The sequence below is a fragment of the Sinocyclocheilus rhinocerous genome, unplaced genomic scaffold (genome assembly GCF_001515625.1).
Source record: "Sinocyclocheilus rhinocerous isolate Xijiao unplaced genomic scaffold, SAMN03320098_v1.1 scaffold551, whole genome shotgun sequence".
In the NCBI taxonomy this organism is placed as follows: domain Eukaryota; kingdom Metazoa; phylum Chordata; class Actinopteri; order Cypriniformes; family Cyprinidae; genus Sinocyclocheilus; species Sinocyclocheilus rhinocerous.
This window is the reverse complement of record NW_015624564.1, coordinates 1782138-1798280: the sequence shown is the minus strand read 5'-3', so window position 1 is coordinate 1798280 and position 16143 is coordinate 1782138. Positions and strand designations below refer to the sequence as shown.

At 37.9% G+C, this 16143-nt stretch overlaps 1 protein-coding gene across 3 annotated transcripts in view; it reads left to right on the top strand.

Moving 5' to 3' along the window:
- Positions 1–16143, top strand: part of LOC107743718 (ELKS/Rab6-interacting/CAST family member 1-like) — a 187293-nt gene that overhangs the window by 11483 nt on the left and 159667 nt on the right. For 2 of the 3 annotated variants that reach the window (XM_016557114.1, XM_016557127.1), the window contains 4 exons: positions 4038–4454; positions 7773–7847; positions 8941–9096; positions 15626–15793. In XM_016557114.1, the coding sequence (XP_016412600.1) occupies positions 4038–4454; positions 7773–7847; positions 8941–9096; positions 15626–15793 (816 nt within the window). Of the gene's footprint in view, positions 1–4037; positions 4455–7772; positions 7848–8940; positions 9097–9703; positions 9788–15625; positions 15794–16143 lie in introns of all 3 variants that reach the window. The other variant, XM_016557119.1, reaches the window with a different exon arrangement.

Sequence of the window (16143 nt, the reverse complement as noted above, 5' to 3'; positions counted from 1 at the left end):
TCAGACTGAGAGTAGAAACAGCTGATAAATACATCACAATAATCCACAATACAACTCCAGTGAATCAATTAATGTAAATGTGAATTGAATAGCTGTGTGATTTATAAGAAACAAATCCATCATTAAGGCTTTTTAACTTTAATCTATTGCTTCTGGTCAACATACGAGTCCATAATCCATAATAAGACATCCTCCAGTGAAAAAGTCCATCTTCTGTTGTCCTGTCACATCAGAATCCACTGACATATTTGTCTTGAACTTTTTTTGACTGTTTTTGCTTGTAAACCGTGCTTGGTCTTTGCATATTTCTCTCCTGATTCAGATTAGACAACAGTTTCACTGGAGAAAGCGGAATTACAGATAGAGGACTCATAATATAGCCAGAAGCAACGGTTTGAAGTTAGAAGCATTTTACTGATGAATTTGCTTTAACATGCAGCTTTTTGCTGCACGAGATGTTGATTGATGGACTGGATTTGTGTGGATTACTTGTGGATTATTGTGATGTTTTTATCAGCTGTTTGGACTCTCATTCTGACGGCACCCATTCACTGCAGAGGATTCATTGGTGAGCAAGTGATGTAATGCTAAATTCCACCAAATTTTCTCAGCAAATTTTCATTTTTGGGTGAACTATTCCTTTAATAAAAGTCACAAAATCCCCAAAATAAAATGTAGTAGTTTAAATGTTAGGGAAACTTTTGTGATTGAGGGTGGATGTGGTAAAGTAGGGGGCCTCTTTGCATATTTGGGTTGAATGTCTGCAGTCAATCCCAGTGCCCAATCTTTAGGGTGGAGTGATAGTGTAGGAGTGGAGATTAGAGACAGGACAAGACATAAGACAAACCTTTCCACCAGACAGGATACGAGATGTGGAGTGAACCGATATGGAGTGGAAAGAAAAGACATGGTGGATGTCTTCAATCGCACAGACTGCTATCAATGTGTGTGAGAGAAATCCAAACCACTGCATACTCTGATAAATGATTTGTTGATGTTACTATTGATCTGATGTTTGTGTCTGATCAGGGTCTGCTCACATTTATAGGCCCATAGGAGGTGTTCAGACTTACTTTTGCTGGTCTTAGTTAATTGCCATTTTAATATAATATTGTCATATCAGGCATGTACAAAGCCTGAAGGCCTGATGATAACTTCATTATCGTGCAGCGGTTCTTGTAAGAGCCTTTAGATTGGTTACTACTCCATTGAGGCCTGTTTGCAATCTGTTCTCATGGGCCTGCCTTTTTTTTTTTGCCCCGTCTTTGTGCCTGCTGTCCCATCATGCCTCTGACACCTATCTCAATACCTGCTTGTCAGCCTTTTAGGATTTTTTTAGCACAACTGGCACTTTTATGTTAATATGTAAAGAATTAAATGATTAAACTGAAGATTTAAGATGTGTTACTGTAGATCCCTGCTTAGTCCTCACAGAGATTTTATTCACCTTCATTTTGAGTTAAAGGCTGGCTGATACTTCATATTGATTTCTGTGTGCCTTGTCTTGCTCTTTAGAAGGGATTTCACAAGTACTGCTTAAATCTGTTTTTTTTTTGTGAAAGATGTTTCATAGTCCTTCAAGAGGTCAAGATTTAAACAGGTCTGTTTGGGAAATTGCCCTTAATAACAGCATTATTAAAAACTACACTTACAGCAGTTATATAAATTTCTTTGTTTTAATTTTACCTCTTAAAATCAAATTTTTCAAATTTACAATTCTGTATTCTGTTTGCTACCTACGTTTTCAGTTCAAAGCCTGCAGTTGTAAACAGATCAGGGGACATGGTACAGTGTTTAGTTTTATTTATTTATTTATTCATTCATTCATTTATATATACATTTTATGTATTTGCATTATATACATTTTATTCCTTTAATTATGTATAAATATTTTTTATTTTAAATGTACATGTAAAAAAATTTACAATTATGAAAGTCAGTACTCTATCCATATATAAACACATTTTATTCATTGTATGCATTTTAATTGTTTTAATTATTTATAAATATTAGTTATTCATTCATTTATAAATTATATAAAAATTATATTTATTAATTTCAAATTTAAATGTAAAAATACTGACTTTTATAATTGTCACATTTTAAATGACTGTATTCATATATAAATAAATTTAATTTGTTTTATACATTTTAATTATTTTATTTAATTTTATTTAAATATTTATTCATTTAAATGTAAAAATAATTTAGAAATGTGACAATTATGATAGAAGTAAGTACTGTATCCATATATGAATACATTTTATTTCATACATTTTAATTAATTATTTATAAATATTTATTCATTTAAATGTATAAGTAAACAACTGAATAACATTACAATAATAAAATAAGTCCTGTATCTCTATATAACTACACTATACCTGTGTTATTTGTCTCTGCCTCTCTCCCTTCTGTCTCTTTCTCTCACTTTTTCTTTTCCAAACGCGCACACACGACAGAGATAACAGCAGCCAGAGGAGACTAATGAATAATGTAGAGTCCCGTCTCTGTGGTGCCATTGTAAATATTGACTTTATATTCTCAACAGTTTGTAGAGTAACAGCCATCAGTGTCTCTTTCTGTATATGTGTGTATAATTCAAAGTCTCTTACTGATGACCAAAACTCACTTTTTTTATTAGACTATTACTTTTTGTGCGTGAGGTGTAAGGTGTGTCTGAAGTGCCTGTTTTGTGACACAGAGACAGGGGTGCTTTCTTGAGTTACAGTATTTGTGTCCTAGCATCAAGCCAAAAAACATGATGTCCTCTTCTTGTATGTGAATTGGTTAATCATGCTAAAAAGGAAGTGACAACATCTTCTGTCTCACGCCATAAGTTCATGGAGGAGCACATGTTGCTGTCTTCATGTGGAAATCAGACTAAAACATGCACAAAAATATGAATACTACCATCATTGTCATCGTACCTGCTTAAATTGAACCACTCTCTGTCTTGTTACACCTGTGTCCATATTTTTGGCAGTAACATTTTCCTGCAGTGTAAGAGAAAAGGGTGCTTGTAACCATGGTGATGCCTGCAGACATATTTATGACTATTCTTAAATTCATGCCCTCTGGCCTTCCTGAATACCTTCTTTTACCTTCTCCTTGTTCCAGCATAGCTCTTCTAACTGCTTTTTTTGGTCCTCTCTGAGATAGACGGATAGCATGAATCCCACTCCTTTGGGACTTGTTGTTCAGTGTGGTTGGAGAGCGTGGCCTGTATTTACCCCGTGGTCTCTAGAGAGCTGCTCCAGGTGGAAGTAATAGCCGTATGTCTTTAGAGCTCTAAAAAGCATTCAAACCCCCAGAGATTCAGTGTCCTGAGTAGATTCTAACAGCTGATGTAGTGTTTTGAAAAAATCCCTGGAGAAGTCACACCAGGTTTTAGGGAATTATTAATATGATCATTTATTCTTTTTGTGTGTGTATGAGAGTATCTTAGCCTGCCATGGCATGGTTATCTAAATCAGTCTGTAGTAGTGTTGTTTTGTTCGTTTGTTTTACTTATTTTATTTGCTTATTTTTGTTATTATTTATTTATTTTCATTTGTTTTTAGTCTATTTATTGTTTTTTATTTATTTGTATGTGTTTATTTTGTTATTGTGTTGTTTTTATTTATTAATTCATTTATTTATTATTTATTTATGTTTGCATTTATTTGTGTTTATGTATTTGTTTATTTTCTTTTTTCTTTTTGTTTGCATTTATTTATTTTTATTCATTTATCGTTTTATTTTCTTTTGTTTTTAATTTATTTATGTCTGTTTTTATTAGTGTTTATTTGTTTAGGTTTTATTTATTTTTGTCTGTTTTTGTTTATTTTTAACTTAAATTAAAAATGAAAAAAAAAAAAGATTTTTTGAATAAGTAATTAAATCTACAGACTTAATATATTGTTTTAAAATGTGTTCATTCTTTTATTATATCAGTTTGACATTTCCAGATATAGCCAGAAGTTTAGTATTGCTAGTTTGTCGCAGGAGACCGTTATTTACAAAAGCTAACTCTCATTCATTTGTTTCATCGGCAGCATATCCAGATGACCATCCAGGCCCTCCAGGACGAGCTGCGGATCCAGAGAGATCTGAACCAGCTGTTCCAGCAGGACTCCAGCGTTCGTCCTGGCGAGCCCCTGACCGCCGAGCTGACTGAGGAGAACTTCCAGCGGCTGCACGGTGAGCATGAGCGGCAGGCCAAGGAACTCTTCCTCCTGAGGAGGACTCTGGAGGAGATGGAGCTGCGAATCGACACGCAGAAACAGACACTGTGCGCCCGAGACGAGTCCATCAAGAAGCTCCTGGAGATGCTGCAGAGCAAAGGGCTGTCGGCCAAGGCCAACGAGGAGGACCACGAGCGGACACGGAGGCTGGCCGATGCCGAGATGCATATCCATCACCTGGAAAGCCTTTTGGAGCAGAGAGAGAAGGAAATGGTCTTGCTGAGGGAGGTGAGAGCACTGAGGAAACTCAGAAACCCATCATACAACACTTATGCAACCTTTAAACCTCTGAACAGTCAACTCTCCTTTTTAAACATAGACGTGAAAATGCACTATCCAAGCTTAAATGGTTGTAATTCCTGAATGCTTTGTAATACAGTTGGTCACTTTTTAAAGAAGACAATCAGCAGATTATTGCTGAAGTAAAAGCATTTCAAAAAATTAAAAAGTTATAGACGTTCACTGTAAAGAAAATGTACTGTACTAAAAACAAAAACTTTAAATAAATATATTATACTAGTTATTTATATTTGTTATTTTCATATACAAATACCTAAATAATAAATATAATAATAATAATTCTAAAATAAAAAAACGAAAACCACTATAAAATCAAAGCCATATGTCAAACTAAGTTATGTTCCAAATTTGAAGTTGATATCTCAAAAATTGTGGTTCCTTTGAGATTTTGTTTAGGCGCTATACCAAAAATAGCCACCGGGTGACACCCAAACTCCACTGATTTTTTAAAAGTATTTTCCTGTCACAAATGTATACATTTCTGTCACAGTATTACTTCTGTCTCAAAATAGTCACCAAATATGGACTCTAGAGACTCAGACCTTTCCAACAATACATGTTTTGTCAAGATTAGAATAAGTTTTGAGTATAAAATATTGTATTAACATGACACTTGACATCTCCCACTAGGTGGAGGAGCCAGCTAAAAGAACTGAAAGTACCATTTCCATGGTAACGGAATGTCCAATTTCAAAACGGTTTTCACAGGATGAATTTTGAGTGTCTGAATGATATATCATGATTACTAAAATCACTGACAGATAACAGGTTAATCAACCAAATAGAAAAGTGTATACAATGCCATTCACTAGCATTAGATATGTCAACTTAGCAACATTTAAACGACTATTGTAGATTGAATAACAGAACCAAACAGCTGCTCTGGGAACGATGCTGACAGCACTTGGCCATTTATCCAGAGAGGATTCACAGTCAAATGTTTTCACTAAGACTCCCAATTATGGTGACGATGAATCAAGGGCTCTAGATTAGTCATTTTTAAACTGCGCCGGACGAGCAAGCTTACCGAGAGAGAACGAGACAGGGAAACCTTTTACAAATTGAAGGCATTGAACATTGTTGCTATAGAAACGGGAGAGACTGAAAAGAACATTGATGAAAGGAGACACAGATGTTGCTGAGAGCAAAAACTGTTAATGTGGCGGGAGACACCTTTATCACATTTAGTTTAGTAGTTTATCTCGAGGAGTGAATCTGATTGAAGTTTATTCAAGTTCAACTGAATTTCCCAGTCAGATTTGTTACATAAGTTGTTTAGTTTGTAATACTTAACCCGGAAGAGAATTAGCTTTCGAGTCAAGGGTTCCCTTGTGAATTTGATTTATAAGTAAGATAAGAGACATTTATGTTTTGTTGACAGAAATGTGATCATACTTTAGTTGTTGAATGTTGCTAATAAGTTGGACTCACAAGGATGTGAGTTACTGTACTTGATGAATCAAGCAAACTTTTTAGTGCTAGTTTGCTATTTGTATCCTTTTATGTTTGTCAGATGCGATACTGTCAGGAGGCTGATATAGTGGTTATGTAGTTTTGAAAGGAGTTCTGTCTGGCAATCTCTCTCTGTATTTTTGTCAGGCATCTTCTGAGACAGCCAACAGTCAATAGCAGGACTTTGGTGACAGTGACATCTAGTGGCCAGTTAATAAAATGGCACAATCAGCTCTAACTAGGGCACACAAGGCTTATCACATTTTCTCAACTGGTTGTGGGAGAAAATATGCAGGACTTTGAAAGGAATTGATAAATAGAGCTGACAGTACTACATGGCTACAAACAACCCTCTGAACTACTGCTGTTCAAACGTTTGGGGTCTGTAAAATTCTTTATTGTTTTTGAAAAGCCTTTTATAGTCTCTTGCAGAAATACAGTAAGACAGTAATATTGTGAAATATTATTACAATTTCATAATGATTTTCAAAATGAATAATCACAATGATTTCTGACTTGGAACTACCTGGGCATTTAACGTTTTTTTTTTTCTGCCTAATATTTTGTGGAAACTGTAATACTTTTTTTCAGAATTCTTTGATAGATAAAAAGTTCAAAATAACCGCATGTATTTAAAATAATATTTTGTGACATCTTAAATGACTTTACTGTCAGTTTTGATCAATTTAATGCATCCTTGTAATATATAGTAGTAGATAAGGTATTGTAAGTAATATGCTGTGGTCTCAGCGAGTTTAGTGCCATTAAATGCAGTAATGCATGATTAAAATGTTACAGGTGAAGTCTGGGCTAAAATAATAAATTGGACGGAGATCAGAAGAGCATTTTAGGTTATTTATTGGGGCCTCCAGTTGGACTTCCGAGAACAGGGATAAATAAACTAATAGCCCTTCTTTTAATCTAGTGATTTAAAATTTTATTATTAAGAATTTTCCCCTCTTTTATTCTTCTAAAAGCATTTGGTGCATTAAATAGACATACTGTAACATTTACACTACAGCCCTCCCTCCCAAAACCACCCAGATATTTCAGTGCCTCTTCTATATTCGGCAACAGTGTTCATTTACGTATACAACTCTTAAAGGTGCAGTGGGGAAAACAGCCCTAAATCACATTGTGACTAATATTATAAGTGAATATAACACATACGTTTTTTTTTTTCATGAACATTTTTTATTTCAGCTGTTATAACGTCCTGGGAACAGATAGTGATGTTGTAGCTCTTTTAGATGTGAATATTATTCAACAGCATCTTTCAACAGTTACATTCCCTGAAGCACTGCTCCGCTTTCCATATGCTTTCCATGACTCCACACGTGTAGATGCATGGCTGTTTTTTTCCATGCCTGTCTGTGTGCGTTCATATCTGATGGGTTTGGTGTCCAGACTTTGTGTTTGAATGATGATTTTGAGCTCTTTAATTGCCCAGAGGGGGCAGGCTGGCCGCATCTCTTTGTGTTTGGTGGACGTTGCATTCACTCTATTTGTCAGTTGCTCGGTACATTATCTTTTTCATAAGGGACTCAGTCATGCATAAACACTCAAACCAGCCGACTGAAAGTGTCTCTTCTGCCTCAGATGCAGTGATATCAGTGTGCTGAATTTACAATTTGGCTGTGTAAATCAGAAGTCTGGGTTATGTTATTATCAGTGTTTGGGGTGCACATAATGTGGGGTGGTATGGATCCTCATCAGCTGATGGCTGCCGGTAGAGGAAGCCGTTATTATCCTGTGGTTTCACCTCACGATCCTCGTCTCATGTTTTCTCCTCAGGATCTCCACCGACGATTTGAGGGAGCTCCAGAATCTGCCAAAACCAAGGCCCTACAGACTGTCATTGAGATGAAGGCAAGTGTGTGTATGTTTGTGTGAGTGTGTTTGGTGTAAGTAAATCCCAAACTTTAGTGTTTTTTTCCAAGCAGGACTGATTGCTTTAAAAAATAATGTTACCTAAACTACTCTCATATTCCCGAAACTGTCATATTGAGTCAGTTTTGTATTTGTACACTACTGCTCAAAAGCTTAGAGTTAGTTTTTTGTATTTATTCATTTTTTTAAAGGAATGAATACTTTTATTCATCAAGGAAAAATTTAATTGATCAAAAGTGACAGTAAAGGCATGTACAATATTACAAAATAATTCTGTTTCGAATAAATGCTGTTCTTTTGAACTTTCTATTCATTATAGAATCCTGAAAAAAATGTATTATGGTTTCTACAAAAAATATTAAGTAGCGCAACTGTTCTCAATATTGATAATAATAAAAAATGTTTCTTGAGCAGCAAATCAGCATATTAGAATGATTTCTTAAGGATCATGTGACACGGAAGACAGCTTTTCCAATACAGGAATAAATTGCATTTTTATATGAAAATAGAAAACAATTATTTTAAGTTGTAATAATATTTCACAATATTACAGTTTTACTGCCTTGATGAGTGCAAGTCTTCTTTCTAAAACATCCAAAAAATCTTACAGACTTAACTTTTGAACAGCAGTGTATTTGTTCTTAGTAGGTTTTCTTTGTAAGTAGGATCCACAGTAAATCTGAACCATATCATTTATCAACATTATATTAATATACTGGTATGTGCCAATATTGATAAATTATTAATGCAAGCTCATTTCCACTGTTTTTACATTTTAATTAACATTTGCTTATATAAATGACCTAAAGTTTAACTTTAAAGACACTGGTAATTTAATGTTCACAGAAAGGTTGTTCTATGGCATCACTGTGAATACCCCCCTTTGGAACCTTGATTTTTAAGAGTGTCACATTATTAAAGTCGTTATTATAGTCATGTTTCAAGCCTAAAGTGAAAAACACCTCTGTATGATAAACTCCCCTTGATAAGATATTAAATGTTTTGCACCTTCATGTCCTCCATTCCTCTGCTTTGTCCGTCTCCTCATCAAACATCTCTGTGATCTCTGCAGGATTCTAAGATCAGTTCTCTGGAGCGCAGTCTGAGTGACCTGGAGGACGAGATACAGATGCTCAAGTCAAACGGGGCTCTCAGCACAGAGGAGAGAGAGGAGGAGATGAAACAGATGGAGGTCTACCGCAGTCACTCCAAGTTCATGAAGAATAAGGTAGAACCTGCGGCTCATGGGAACTACAACTGTTTTGCTTTTTTAACCTGTGCAGGTCATGTGTTATTTGAACACATATTTATTGTTTTTGACTCTTTGTTAGGGTTGAATTTTACCAGACATCATGTGGTGTTGCTAATATTTACTTTGATACTAGTGTTATGGTATGGTGTGTATCGCAGCTAGATAAAGAAGCATGAAAATGCCTACATATATTATTATCATTACTAACTTTTTTGACGTTGCATTTTTAATTGTTTTTTATTTTTGCTTTTATAGTCTTTATTTTTGTTTATTTTTAAATATTCTATTCTATATGTATATTTAAGTATATATTTTATAGTTTATTTTATTTTCTATATTAAGATATTGTTTTTCTTTAGTAAACTTTCCATTTAGTTTTTAAAAATGTCCCATTTTTAATGACATTTAATTGCAGCTGAATGGCTAAATCATAACCGCATGGCCTGTGTGGTGAATGCTGATTGGTTTGGTTGCTGATAACATCACGTGAACGTGGGTGATGTTTGGATGGGCACAGGGTGTGCATGCGAGTTGGTGATCGGTGGTTGGTGGTTGTTGCAGTAACATCGCCCTCTCCTAACAGGTAGAGCAACTGAAGGACGAACTGGCACAGAGCGACGCTCAGGGCGAGGAGCTGAAAAAGCAGGCGGCTGAGCTGCAGCAAGAGGTCTCTGCCGTAAGAAACCCAGAGAACCGGCTTAGAATACGCACAGCTCTGCTTCCCTCACCAGAGAGGGCATCTCGCCCACTCAGACCCCAAATAGAGATTCACGCTAAGCCCACTGACTGACACTTTAGCTCAAGCCGGGGTTTTTTTCTGCAAGAGATTCACTGTATAAATGTCTGATTTACAGAAGCCTTGAAGGCCAAGGCGAATTTATTATTTTATATATCTTTTTTTTAAGAATATATTTAATATATTTTTTAAATATATTTTTAATAAATTATTTATGCCTTCTGCTCTGAGTAAAAAAACAAAACAAAACCAATGATTTTACCATATTCTATAAATATAAATATTTTTTTTATTTTATATATAAAAAAATATATATTCATATTAATTACTGGCAGTGTTATTTTAGTAAATAGTATTTATTAATGTTTTGAATGAGCTTTTATTTTTATATTTTCAGTTTTCATCTTAATTTTAGTTTTAGGTAAAGTAATTGTGTAACTTTTGCCAATTGTGTTGTGCTATCATTTTTTTTTTCATATTTTGTATAGTTTGTTTATGTATATTTTAAACTAATTTCAGTAAGTTTCTAAGGCAACATTTCAACAAGTTGAAGTTTCTCATATAATATTATTATTTATATATATGTATTCTTTCAGATTTATTTCAATGACTGAAAACCGATAATAACAACAATGGCTGTTTGTATCAGTCACATTTTCTATATCGCTGCATTCTCTCAATATTCTGATTAGTGGTCAGTCAGTATCGTTTCGTCAGTATCATACTAATTGACCACCTCAGTCTTTTTTTACATATCAGTATCAGCTTAAACAGAACTTAAAGAGAAAGTCATGGAAAATGTACTCTTGGACACAAAGACAAAGAGTCGCAACACTTGATGGGAGGGAACAGTGGAAAAGGTCCCGGGGTGGTGAAGGGAACTGATAAAAAATATTCACTTTTGAGTCTCGACTGTTGTCACAATAGTCGGATTGGTGGGCGGCAGCGTTCAGGCCGACCGGGTGAAATCTCAGGGTTTCTCTGATCAGGAAAGCAGAGCCCAACGCTGTGCCGAAAGGTCGGATGCCACACTAGACTCGCACGGAGCTTTTCACCTGTCTCGCTTTCTTTTCCTCTCTCTTTTGTTTGTAGTGCTGGTTGGAGTAGAGCACTAATGTCCATGAGGCTTGACTCTTTCTCTCTCTATCACTCTGAATTGTCTCTCTCGCCATCTCCTGTGCCTGCGCACACTTGTTTTCACTAGGGTGACTGTCAGCCAGTAGAGTTACAGCTTTAGGCCATACTAACCTGCTATAGCTGCCCCAGTGCATGCTGGGAATGTTAAGACGATGGACACTTGTTGTCTGTTTTTTTAGTGGCTTAACACTTTGTTTACTGTCTGTTTATGGAAAATGGATTTAAATTTGTACTTACAGTGGGTACGGAAAGTATTCAGACCCCCTTAATTTTTTCACTCAACTTGTTGCATCTTTCCCAAAGACTCATGGCTGTATTAGATCAAAAGGGTGCTTCTACTCTAAATACTGAGCATGTGATATTTCAGTTTTTTTTTTTTAATAAATCTGCAAAAATGTCAACAATTCTGTGTTTTTCTGTCAATATGGGGTGCTGTGTGTACATTAATGAGGAAAAAAAATTAACTTGATTGATTTTAGCAAATGGCTGCAATATAACGAAGAGTGAAAAATTTAAGGGGGTCTGAATACTTTCCGTACCCACTGTAATTCGAATGCTTGTTTATCTTTCAAGAATGAATGATTTTTTTTTTGTGGATGTTTTTTTTTTTTTGTGAAAAGACTGAGCATTATGGAGTGCTATGTGTCCATCTGTTTTTGAGCTCAATACATAGTTTTTCTATTTACAGGAATTGCTTTATGCTAAAATAACCTGGTAATGCTCTGTGTTTTTGCAGTGTCTAATTCAACGGATTTGCAAGTTTAATTTGTCTAATATGTGTTTAGATTACCTTAGATCAGGGTAGATCCAAATCCAAGGTTCTGTTTCATTCCTCCTGACCACCAGAGGCGGTGCTTAAGCACTAGTGGATAATCACAGAGCCAGCTCGATAGGTTGAGATAATATACCAAAAAAGTCACGTGGTGTCGTAGGCTAAGCCTCGAGTATAATAGACTCACTAGCTCAGTCGGTGCAATCCGACTGCCAGTTGTCAAGTCTATACATTGTTTTTCTCTGTTATTGCGGTGATCATGGCTCACGGTTCTATTACTACTGGATTCCCATTAACATGTAAACTGTGCCCTAATACTGTTCTATCTGACGATAGCCATGATGTTTGTCCGTCCTGCTTTGGAATTAAGCATATGAGAGAGGCTCTCACGGACCAGTGTTTGCACTGTAGCCTTTTACCTATGTCTGAGAGATGGCAAATGGGACCCCAAGTCTGCAGTGAGACTCGGAGGAACAGAGCCGCAACCTACCACATGGAATCAGAAACGCGGTGCATCTGTGGCTGCCCCATCTGAGAAGGCAACGTCACAGAACAAGCAGGTAGATGAAGCTTCTCTTTCTAAGACAGTTGCTGAGATATCCAAGATAAATCGCCGCCTTCAGATGCTCCAGCCTGTTATGCCTGTAGCTATTACACAGGAAAATGAGGAGGGTTGCAGTAAGAGAATGGATGATGAAACTTTTAGTTCCTCTTCTCCTTGTCTCATGCTGACTTTGACGTGCTCTCTGCAAGTGCGTCTGACTTGCTTTTCCAGGATCATTTGAATGCAGTAGATGTTGCTGCGCAATCTCCCCCCCAGGTTAATACAGTTTTTTCAGCTGCGGGGGGTTCTAGTGGGTATTCGATTCACTCAGGACTAACTCCATCCTCCGCGGATGATACCTTAGCTGTGCTCCAGATGGCAGTTGCTTGCTTAGGACTGGATAACTCACCAGTACAGCCAGCCCAGTCCAACATCTTTTTTAGACAGTTTCGGCTGGATTTGCTATGCCACCATGCAAGGATTTCATTGCAGAATTTTCGAACTCCCTCATAGGGTCTAGTGCACCTTAACCGTGGTCAAAGACTGCCTGTACACAGGCATCTATGTAATATGCTGATACCATTTACAAGCATTGATTTGATAGATGTTTACTTTCATGTTCCGATTGCTCCTCACCATATGAAATTTCTTCGATTCAGTTTCAGAAACCAGGCATACCAATTCAAGGTCCTACTGTTCGGCCTGTCTTTGGCCCCTCGTGTCTTCACAAGGTGAATGAATGCACCTTTACATCCGCTGTTGTTTAGACAAAACAACAAGCTGGCCGAGACACCAGACTGAGCATGTGCAGAAATCACAGGGGTGTTTGTGGAAATTGGTCTCCAGCTCCAGAGACCACATCAATCTCCTAGAATTGCGTTCAGTTTTCATAGCCCTGCAGCAATTTTTGCCAGTTCTGGCAGGCCGTCATGCCCTCATTTGGTCCGACAACACCTTGACAGTGTTTCACCTGAGCCATCAAGGTGGAACAAAGTCCCTCAAGTCTCTGCATCTCACAGACAAGATACTCACTTGGTCTCTTCCATCGTTGAGGGCAGGTCACCTCCTGGGATCGAGCAGTCAGGTAGCGGATGCTCTGTCAAGGGATCTTCTGCACCCAGGGGAATGGAGGCTTCACCAGGATGTGGTGCAGAAGATATGGCAGCAGTTCGGCGAAGCAGAAGTGGATCTTTTTACAAAAGAGGCAAACACTCACTGTCGCTTGTGGTTTGCGAGAACAGAGACATCCAGCCCATTGGGGCAGGATGCTCTGTCTCACGAGTGGCCAAACTGTCTGCTTTATGCGTTCCCTCCTCTTCCACTTCTGTGGGACACATTACACAGAATATGTGCAACCACAGAGTGTTACTTGTAGCACCTTGATGGCCAGCCAGGCCTTGGTTTCCCATGCTTCTGTCGCTATTGGTGGGCTAGTCTCGCATAGCCAGACCTTCAGACTGTCGGCTGAAGGTCTGGAATCCACGGCAGCTTTCATTGGCCAAGGCCCGCCCATGAGGCCGTTTGACCAACATGTCAAACAACCAATCACAGTTCGTTTCGTTTCAGCGTCACATCTCGGGACGTTTCGGTGTCGCCACAATAACAGACCGGTGTGTAAAACTCTCGGACATATTTTAAAGATTCTATGCCGCAAACTTTAAATATTTCACATACTTTTGAATATCCAGAGTTTAGTTGATCCTGATAAGCGCTCGTCGTCACAGTTGTAAACACGATGGCTTTCTTCTTTCGTGAGGGGGTTTGGCGCCACGGCATCTTTGTTTCCAGGCAGAACGTTAATGAACGCGACACACACGTCTCCCGGAAAACCAGTATAATTTAACCAATCTGATGACGACTTCGAAACTCCTGAAGTGTTTCCACTTTTGTGTGCCATATGCATCAGACGTTCAGCCAACGGTCCGTGGGCGTGACGTCTGAGGCTGAGACTATTGGTGGGCAGGGCATGGCAGCTTCTGCTTTGGAAGGACCTGTTGTCACAGATGGATGGCGCTGTTTGGCATCTGGATCCAGCCAGTCTGCTGCTATGGGTTTGGCCTCTGGGGCCGACTGTCTCTTAGCAGATTGTGAGCCCGCTGTCATTCATACCATATCTAGTGCTAGAGCTGCACCCACATGTCAGCTCTATGCAGCACATTAGAGGATTTTCTCGTCATGGTGCGACGAACGTTGGTTAGGTCCTACATGCTGTGACGTTCCTGGAGTTCCTAGTTTTTGCAGCATCTTTTGGATTCAGGCAAAGCAGCCTCCACACTGAAGGTATATGTTGCAGGCATTTCTGCGCATCATGTACTGGTTAATGGTTCTTCTCTTGGTTCTCATACTCTTGTGTGCTGTTTTTTTTGAAAGGTGCGAGGTGGTTGAAACCAGTTCATAACCCCCATTTTCCTGGATGGGATTTGCCGCTTGTTCTTGATTTTGTCTGTCTGCCACCATTTGAGCCTTTGCAGAAAGCTGGCCTGAAATTAATATATTTAAAAACAGTTTTTTTTGTTTGCAATTGCTTCTGCTAACTAAGTGTGTAAGTGAGTTACATGTTTTGTCCATTAGTGAGTTATGCATGCGTTGGTTGCCAGATGATTCTGGTGTTGTGCTCTGACCAAATCCTTCTTTTCTACCTAAAGTTCTGCTTCCACAGTTTATAAATCAGTCAATCAATTTTGAGCTCACCTTTTGTGTCACCTTTTGTGTCTGTGCGAGCCCTGAAGGGCTATGTGACTCCTACTGTTCATCTTAGGAGCACAGATCAGCTTTTTGTTTGTTATGGTGGTGCAAGGAAAGGGACTGCTGTGTCAATGCAGAGATTGTCAAATTGGATTGTGAAGGTCATCACTATGGATTACAAAAAAGCCCAAAAACCTTTGCCAGAGGGTGTCATTCCAATAGGGCTGTGTCTACGTCTTGGGCTGCTTTCAGAGGAGTCTCTATAGAGGATATTTGTGCTGCTGCTAATTGGGCTTTCCCATGCACTTTTGCCCGATATATTTTATATATTATTGCGACCTATCAAGCTGGCGCTGTGATAATCCACTAGTGCTTAAGCACCGCGGTCATCCAGAATTCACAGAACCACAGTTACATTCGTAACTAGCGTTTTGTTCCCATGTCAGACCTATGACTACAGATTTCATTCTGTTTTATGCTTTTAAAGCAAAACATTGCTGCATTTGTATTCTGCAAAGGTGTTTTCGGGGGAAGTTGTGTGTGAGATTTGACCAGAGCTTGGAGGTCTGGTTTGAAGGGGAGTTTCTGGAGAGTTTTCCACATACTTAGAGCAAATGTTTGTCTTGCACAGATTGACCAGGTGAAGCAGGATCTCTCCAGGAAGGACACTGAGCTCTTGGGCCTGCAGACTAAACTGGAGACGCTCACCAATCAGTTTTCTGACAGCAAACAGCACATTGATGTGCTCAAAGAGTCTCTCTTTGCCAAGGAACAGCGTGCTGCCATCTTGCAGACTGAGGTAAGAGTTACGTTATGGCAATGAATTGGCATTGTATGGTTGGATAAAGATAAAAAAAATTCTCATATTTGTGCATTATATATCTTTGAAGTTCTCATTAGATCCCTTTTCTACCAAATCAGCTTTCAAGAAAGATATTTAGTAGGAGAATTATGTCATAACTGGGTTAATTTTTCCCCTATCCATTCTGAGTAATACTCTTTGCCATTGACACAATTCTGACATACATGGGTATAGAAATGAATCACCCCCTTTAAAATAATCACATTCTGTTGCCTTGCAGCCTGAAATGAAGATGGACACAGTTTTTGTTTTATCCTGCTGTATTTACTCAGTGCAATTTATAACAT